This window comes from Physeter macrocephalus, chromosome 2 (genome assembly GCF_002837175.3).
Source record: "Physeter macrocephalus isolate SW-GA chromosome 2, ASM283717v5, whole genome shotgun sequence".
Taxonomy (NCBI): Eukaryota; Metazoa; Chordata; class Mammalia; order Artiodactyla; family Physeteridae; genus Physeter; species Physeter macrocephalus.
The window spans coordinates 120,782,735-120,791,274 of record NC_041215.1 but is presented as its reverse complement, the minus strand read 5'-3'; the positions used below and the strand labels follow the sequence as shown (position 1 = coordinate 120,791,274).

Sequence of the window (8,540 nt, the reverse complement as noted above, 5' to 3'; positions counted from 1 at the left end):
GTGGCCTCTCCCGTTGCGGAGCACAGGCTCCGGACGTGCAGGCTCAGCAGCCATGGCTCACGGGCCCAGCCGCTCCGCAGCATGTGGGATCTTCCCGGACCGGGGCACGAACCCATGTCCCCTGCATCGGCAGGCGGACTCTCAACCACTGCGCCACCAGGGAAGCCCTCCCTCCTTTTTTTGACTAATATGTCAGAAACTACATAAAACCTACTCAGCCCCCACTGCAGTACTGGGTTGTCTGGCTGCTGAGTAGGATGCTGTGGGAGTTGGCTTAGACTGTCCTTCTCTGACTGACCTTGTGAGCTACTTGATACCGAGTAGTGCCTCGTGGCATCTCTTCACATCCTGTTCTCTAAGACGAGAGGTTTTTCCATTACGGACCAGTCAAAAAGCCATGTCTTTGAAGACACTGAAGAAGAAAGAAATATGCTTGGTAACACCTGCGTTGAAATGTATGATTTTTATTAGTCACTTTTCCCTTCTTGGCAGCAGCTGGAGCAGGGGTTTAAATTTTATTCAGAAAATTGAGCCCTCTCCATCCCCCACCGTGAATTTGCCCTGGCAGCCGCAGGCCCCCAAGGCCCAGCAGCACAGTGTGTGCAACGGAAAGAGCCCCACGCTGTCCCCGACCCTGTCTGTACACCATGGGTCATGTGGCCCTGGGGGTCCTTTCAGTGGTGGCATTCGTCATGAACATTCCTGTGTGCTCCATTCTCCTTTGATTTGAGCCTCAGTCACCTCATCTGAGCAAAGAAGAGAACGGACTTGCCCCATGACGTTAGGAGATTTAAAAGTGACAGAACGGCACCAGGCACAGTTGCCTGGCACAGAACCGAGGACCTCCACAAATGGTAGCTGCCGCTATGACCCTCCAGCCATGTGGTCTTGAGCAGAGTGCGTCAGTCATTTGATCTCTGCTTTCCTCACTTGCAAAACGGGCTCAGGAGAGTTTTGATACAACGTCAAAGGGTGTAGCGTGTCCCCAGTGCGTTGTGGCTGCTCAAAGAATGTTTCCTGTCTCATCGCTGATCTGTGTCCTGGACTCTTTACCCGATTCCGTTCCCTCGTCCTGACCGCCCTCTGAGATAGATACCGCCATCATCCCCACCTCACAGATGAGGCACCAGGCACAGAGCGCTTAGGTGACTTGTCAGAGTTGCTTAGATGACAGCCTTCAAGTAATGGAGCCTGGAATCGGACCCCTATCTGTTGATTTGGGGCTTTCAGACGTCAAGTAGGTGCCCAGCCCGAGGCTGTGGGCGGGACCCAGAGCAGGGCCTGGCAGAGTCTGGCCCTCTCTGAGACAGCCTGAGATGAGAAGGCGGGGTGTACTGAGGCTGCGGGCCGCGGCTCCGGGCTTACTCACCCCTCACTGGGGATTGGCCGGCAGCCGCTGCTGCAGAGGGCGACAGGTGGGTTGGGAGCCTGCGGAGCTCGCGTGTGAAGCTGGAGATGGGGGGATGGGGGAGGAGTGCTGTGAGCACAGCGAGGGGGTGTGGTGCTGTGTGTGTGAGTCACGGGACTGTGCCCGTCCTCCCTCCAGAATCGCCTGCTGTGTGTCCAAACTGTGGTAGTGATCACGTGGTTCTCCTGTACCCTGGAACCCCCAATGGGAAACGGAGACAGGGAGAGCAATCGCCGGCCCCCTCACGGTCCCCGAGCCCCGACCACGGCCCTCCTGGCCACAGTGCCTACAGCACCAGGGCCGGCGGTGCCCCATCTCAGGCACCGGCCTCCCATGACCGCCGCAGTTGGAGCCTCAGTCCCCGTGAGTCTAGGCGAACAGAGACGGGGTGTGTTCGGGGGAGGGGTGCTGGAGCCAGGGTGGCCGGGGCAGGCTGACGGCCCACCGCTTGCCCCCAGCCCCTGAGCACTGTGGCCTCCGCTCTGTGGACCACCGACTCCGGCTCTTCCTGGACGTCGAGGTGTTCACCGATGCCCAAGAGGAGTTCCAGTGCTGCCTCAAGGTCTGTGCCAGCCTGGCTCTGCCCTGTGCCCCCAACTGATCAGGGTGCCCGCCTGTTTCCACCACAGCAAAGTGTGTCCAGGCGGTTGGCGCTGGAGCCTCCAGGTCTGGCTTCTGGTTTAAACTCCAGCAGCTGCCCTCAGTGTGGCTGTGAACACGTTTCTTGGTATTTGAGTCTCTGTTGTCTCCCCTCTACCACGGGGAGGATACTGCCTACCTCACGGGCTGTGGAGCACACGTGAGGGCCGACGTCAGCAGCCCCTGGCGCTTAGTAAATGGCGTCTCCGGCCATTATTGTATATCCACCACGCCATCAGACCCTCTCTGTGGAGCTCTGAGCAGTTGCAGGGCAGTGAAGAGCTAGAGTACATCGGTCTTGCCCTCCATCTTCTCTTTTGGCGTGAGGAACAGCCAGTCAGGACGCGGTGTGAAAGTGCCGGAATCAGGCTCAGGCCGCAGAGGGGCATCTGATCCAGCCTGTGTGGGCCAGGGAAGCTTCCCCTTCCTGTGGTGATGGCTAAACCAAGTCTTGAAGGATGAGTTACAGAGGAGGGAGGAAAAGAATGTTGTAGGAAAAGGAAGCAGCAAGTGCATGGAGGCCTGAGAGAGTAGCTAGTGGGGAGAACTGGCCGTGATCGGGACAGCCACGGGGTGGGGGTCCTGAGAGGAGTCTGAACAGGCAGGCAGGGGTCATTCAGGAGCATTGTCTTGTGTCGGCCACGGAGTTTGGACTTGAACCTGGGTCCTGCGGGAGCCACTGCAGGCCTTGGAAGCAGGGGAGCAGCAATTGGTTTTGTGTTTGGGGACAGTTGTTCTGTCAGAGGGTGGATTGGAGGGTGCGAGATGACAGGCAGGGAGACCTGCTAAGAGCCTGCCGTGGGTCTGAGTGCAGGCGGGGCTGTGGGATAGAGAGCAAGGCCGATGGAGAGCCTGGGATGGACGCGCAGTGTCACCGGTAGCTCGGCCCTCAGCCTGGCAGCCGCCTCTCTAGTCCTCTCTGTTTCACATCAACTTCCTCTTCCCCTTAGGTGCCACTGGTGTTGGCAGGGCACCCCGGGGAGTTTCTGTGTCTTGCGGTTGTGTCTGACCACAGGCTCTACGTGTTGAAGGTGACAGGGGAGATGCGGTGAGTGAGCAGGGCCACGGCCAGGGAGGGGTCCGTCCGGGGCCCCCATGCTCTCACTGTACTCTCGCTCATTCCTGCCGCTCTGCCCTCACTGTCTCCACAGCGGGCCTCCGGCTGGCTGGCTGCAGCCAACCCTGGCCATTCCCCTGCAGGATCTGAGTAGCATAGAGCTGGGCCTGGCAGGACAGAGCCTGCGGCTGGAGTGGGCGGCCGGGGCAGGTGGCTGTGTCCTGCTGCCCCGAGATGCCAGGCACTGCCGGGCCTTCCTGAAGGAGCTTACGGGTGAGAGAGCGAAGGGGGAGGATGGAGGGTGGGGTGGGGGCCGAGGGCCACGGCGCCAGCTCTGGTGCCCGCAGCGGAGACAGCCGGGTAATGGGACCCATCCCTCTTGGAAGTTCCGCAGTGCGGAGGATGGGAAGGTGTTGAGAGGTTGGGATGGAAGAGATGGAGTCTTTGAGGGCTCCCTGTCCCTGGCTGGCTCTGTCCAGATGTCTTGCAGTCTCTGCCCCCCGCCCGGAGGAGCAGCGTCAGCACCACGGAGGAGGAGGTCACCCCGAAGCATCGGCTCTGGTGAGTAGATAAGGAGGCTGAGACCAGACTGAGGCCCAGATGGCTGCTCGTGGAGCACAGGCCCTCTCTCCACAAGCCCCTGGTCGGGCCCTGAGCGCCCGTGCCTCCTGACCCGGGCCTGGCCTTCTCCCCACTCTACCCCGTCGTGGTACTTCCCATCCTCTGGCTGACCACTGCTTCCTGGGCCTGCCGCCTTCTCCCCAGGCCGTTGCTAGAGACAGACCCTTCCTTGGAGCCTCTCCGGTTCTTCTATCTTCGGGCATTCCTGGTTGAAGGTGAGGCCACCGCCTCGGCCCCCCAGCCCCCCAGCGCCTCTCCGTGCCTTTGTAGCAATTCTCAGTGCTGGGATGTGGCCTTCCCACCCAAATAACAGCCTCGGTGTTCCCGGCCCCTCTGGGAGGGGCCAGGAGGTGCCCTGGGACGTCCGTGGCTCAGAGACCTTTGCTTCTGGGCCCAGATCGTCTGGGTCTGCTCCGCCTCTTCCTTGTGGTGAAGACGAGAGCCGGTCCTTTCCGACGGGGAGGTGGGGTGGTCGGGCAGGTCCCCTTTGTCTTGGGCCTCAGCGGTCTTGGAGGCTGGAGATCCCTGGCGTTTGGGAAAGGGGGGGCCTTGGCCCCCAGAGGCACAGGCCGCATTGTGGCTGCCTCAGTGTGGTCACTCCTCTTCTGAGCAGCGCTGGGACGCTGCCCGGGGGATCTGGGCTCTTCCATGGCCTTCTCCTCCGGGCCTCACCCTGCCTCTTTCCCTCCAGGGCCTTCTACCTGCCCTGTGTCCCTGTTGCTGACTCTGTCCACCCTGTACCTGTTAGATGAGGACCCTATAGGGTCCCAGGCGGAGCCCCCTCTTCCAGCGGCATCGGGCGTAGCCTCTGAGAAGGCCCCACCCCCCGGGCCGGGCCCTTCAGTGCGTGTCAGGGAGCAGCAGCCACTCAGCAGCCTGAGCTCCGTGCTGCTCTACCGCGTGGCCCCGGAGGACCTGCGGCTGGTCTTCTACGACGAGGTGTGGGAGCGTGTGAGAGGGAGAGGGGCAGTCTGTGTGTGTGTCGGGCTGTATGGGACTTACCACGGGCAGTCAGGGTCGGGGGGAACACAGAGGATCAGGGTGCAGGGAGCCGGGAGGCTGTCACGGGGCGTTTGGACAGTAGGGAGGGAGGCAGTTGTAGGCAGCGGAAACACCCTGGACTTGAAGCCCAGCCTTGTGTTACCTGGGAGGCCCTAATGAAGCACCCGGCTACTTGGAGTTCGTGTCTGATGGGGCCCGTGTGCCAGCTGTGTGATCTTGACAGCCTCCTCGTGAGGAGGTACTATGATTATTAGTCCAGTTACAGTTGAGGACACTTAGGCTTGGGGATGGTTAACCAACATGCCCAGGTCACAAGTGGCAGAGCCAGGACTGAAGCCCAGGCAGTTCCTTGGAGTTGATCCAGAACTGATGATATTCTGGAGACGGAGGATTAAAGAAACCAGGTGGTAAATGCGAAAGCCCTTTTGGGGCCTTCAGTCAAGGCTGATTGGGTTCTGTTTAAAAAACTCAGAGTCAGGATCTTTTATGGGGAGTGACACAGGCTTGGGGATGAGAAGAGGCCATGAACCAGGGAGGGGCAGTGGGTCCTCCTGAGGCCTTCCCTGCCTCCCCTGCTCTGGTGTGGCCCTTGTGAGTCTCACCTCACTACGGGTTGTCCACCAGGTGTCCCGGCTGGAGAGCTTTTGGGCACTCCATGTTGTGTGTCCGGAGCAGCTGACGGCCCTGCTGGCCTGGATCCGGGAGCCCTGGGAGGAGTTGTTTTCCATCGGACTCCGAACTGTGACCCAAGAGGCTCTAGACCTCGGCCAGTGAGGCTGCCATGCTGGCCCCGCCCCCGGCCTCAGGAGCCACGGCTACAGATGTTCTCTCTCCAGACTCTGGCTGCGGACTTCTCTGGCCTTTGGGCACTGGTCAGCAAGGCCCCAAATGACCCACAACTCAGGGGCAGGGTGAGAGGACTGGTCCAGCCTCTAGATGACCTGGCCCGAGGGGACGGGCTGAGTGGTCAGAAGGAGTGTTTCTCCTGCACTTTTTCTCAGGTATCAATAAAGTTGTTTCCATTCCGGATGCCATGGGTGCAGTTGGATGTGTCACTCGTGAGGCCTGCTGTTCCCCTACTACTTCTAACAGAAACTGCCCCGCCCGTGGCTCTTCCCCAACGCACAGGCCAAGCAGCCTTGTTTGAACTGTGAGACCCCATCTTCCAACCCTGCTTTTTGCCCCCGCTGATGGGATCCAGCAGGGCTCCTACCCATGGGCCCCAGTCCCCAGCCAGCAGCACCTGTCCTGAGCCTGGTGTGGGAATCACTGCCTAGCAAGCAACTGGGACAGTTACATTGTCACTCTCCTGAGTTTCAGCTGGGAACTAACGAGACTCTCAGGCCGTCGGCCAGTGGGAGCTGAATACGAGTGTGACTGGCGAGCGGGTTCGTGGAGTCGGGCTGTGGAGGGAGGACAGGCATCTGGAGGTTTCCGTTCCTGCCTTCTTGTCAGTACTGCCTCACTCAGCCCGGGGGCTTGGTTGGATTGGCCCCACTCCTTTCCCTGTGTCTCTGTGGCTGTGGTGATCGGTTCAGGAATTCCCACGTGGCCCGGTTTGGCCTACCAAGGCCCAGTCCTGGCGTTTTGCTGGAACAACCGAGAAAGAGGCACGTTTCCCGCAGGAGGGCTGCTGAGAGGATGAGCCTGCAGCTGCTGGCCCCGAGGGGAGGTGGAACCGTGCCGAGACAGGGAGGCAGAGCTGAGAGGTGGGGCAAGCCAGGCCAGGTCTGGGTGGTGTCCGTGGAGTCCTTGGGTCCAGTGTGACTGCAGGCAGATGGCCCTGGAATTTTAGGTTATGTGAGCCGAAGGGGACCCCCTCCTTTTTTCTGTTCGGCTTAAGCTAATTTGAGCCAAGTACGAGCCGCTGAAAGGGTCCTAACTACATACACCCCTATTCTGACTTGATCCAGCCTGAGTAGGGATCTGTTTCCTGCACCCAAGAATGAACACAAGGGGAATAGCGGCTCCCACACGTTTGTGTAGAGGTCCTAGTAAAAGGGCTTGGGAAGGGAGTGTGGGGACTCCCTTTGAGCCCCAAAGCCTGGCTCTGGTTGAATGTGTGTGTGGTTTTGACAACTAATTGGTGGGCCTTATTTCGGGAGCAGGTACATGCCAGGCACTGAGTTCAGTGTTGACAGTCTGCTCCACGCAGGGGTCCTGGGAGGTGGTGGCATCTTGTTACAGGTGAGGAAACAGGCCTAGAGGAGGTGGATGACTTGCCCAAGATCTCGTCAGTAAGTAGAGGAGACCTGATGAGTCCAGGCTCGTATGACTTCAAACCTGCGCTGTCAGCAAACCACTGGGCACACTGCCTGCCCCTTCACTGCAGTGCGTGGGCCTCTGTGCCAGCCCCGCTTAGAGAGGGATCACTGCCCACTTTATCCTGGGCTGGGGATCTCTGAATAACCGCACACTTGTCTAGGACGGGGAGGCCCAGATGCACCATATTTGAAGTTTTTCTTTCCTCCAGAGTGTGGTGAGATGTTAGGAGAAGTATTAATTCATGGGTGGTTTTCACCCCTCCCAGCCAACTGGAGAGAACAAGATGCCGGATCTTGCAGTTTTAAGTGAAAGGGCTAAGCTGTAAGAAGAGACTTGAAAGGGACCTTAACTAGATAAGAGGCCTGCAGCGGGAGAGGGGAGGGTTTTTAGAGAAGAGCATTAGAGGCAGTGTCGGTGCAACTCCCCTGACACTGGGGGGCTCTCACGGTGGAGGGCCCTGTGCCTTGCTCCCTGTTTGGAGTTAGGAAGGACAGTGACCTGTCAGATGCTCCCCAGGCCACCGGGGCAGATGGAGATACGGCAGTTGGGAAGGACCTGGCAGAATAGGGCTGGTGAATAAAAGCAAAAATAAATAAATGAGACCTAATTAAACTTAAAAGCTTTTGCACAGCAAAGGGAACCATAAACGAAATGAAAAGACAGCTCTCAGAATGGGAGAAAATACTTGCAAACGAAGCAACCAACAAGGGATTAATCTCCAAAATATACAAACAGCTCGATATCAAAAAACAACCCAATCAAAAAATGGGCAGAAAATCTAAGTAGACATTTCTCCAAAGAAGACATACAGTTGGCCAAAAAGCACATGAAAAGATGCTCAACATCACTAGTTATTAGAGAAATGCAAATCAAAACTACAATGAGGTATCCCCTCACACTGGTCAGAATGGCCATCATCAAGAAAATCTACAAACAATAAATGCTAGAGAGTATGTGGAGAAAAGCAAATCCTCTTACACTGTTGGTGGGAATGTAAATTGGTACACCCACTATGGGCCATCATCAAGAAAATCTACAAACAACAAATGCTGGAGGGGGTGTGGAGAAAAGGGAACCCTCCTACACTGTTGGTGGGAATGTAAGTCGGTACAGCCACTATGGAGAACAGTATAGAGCTTCCTTAAAAAGCTAAAAATAGAGCTAACATATGATCCAGTAATCCCTCTCCTGGGCATATATGCAGAGAAGACCATGATTCGAAAAGATTCAGGCACCCCAATGTTCATTGCAGCACTATTTACAATAGCCAGGACATGGAAGCAACCTAAATGTCCATCAACAGATAAATGGATAAAGAAGATATGGTACATATATACAGTGGAATATTACTCAGCCATAAAAAAGAATGAAATAATGCTATTTGCAGCAACACGGATGGACTACTAGAGATTGTCATACTGAGTGAACTAAGTCAGAGGAGGACAAATATACCACTTTTATGTGGAATCTAAAAAAATGGTACAAATGAACTTATTTACAAAACAAATAGTCACAGGTGTAGAAAACAAACATGGTTACGGGGGGGAA

At 57.0% G+C, this 8,540-nt stretch overlaps 1 protein-coding gene across 4 annotated transcripts in view; it reads left to right on the top strand.

Annotated features, from left to right (window-relative positions):
* Positions 1–5,750, top strand: part of STK11IP (serine/threonine kinase 11 interacting protein) — a 14,621-nt gene extending 8,871 nt beyond the window's left edge. For 2 of the 4 annotated variants that reach the window (XM_028482060.1, XM_028482051.1), the window contains 8 exons: positions 1,547–1,771; positions 1,867–1,970; positions 2,998–3,095; positions 3,199–3,377; positions 3,584–3,665; positions 3,870–3,940; positions 4,417–4,664; positions 5,352–5,750. In XM_028482060.1, coding sequence (XP_028337861.1) covers positions 1,547–1,771; positions 1,867–1,970; positions 2,998–3,095; positions 3,199–3,377; positions 3,584–3,665; positions 3,870–3,940; positions 4,417–4,664; positions 5,352–5,501 — 1,157 coding nt within the window. In that variant the 3' untranslated portion in view covers positions 5,502–5,750. The other 2 variants (XM_028482054.1, XM_028482065.1) reach the window with 2 other exon arrangements.
* The last annotated feature ends 2,790 nt before the right edge of the window (positions 5,751–8,540 follow it).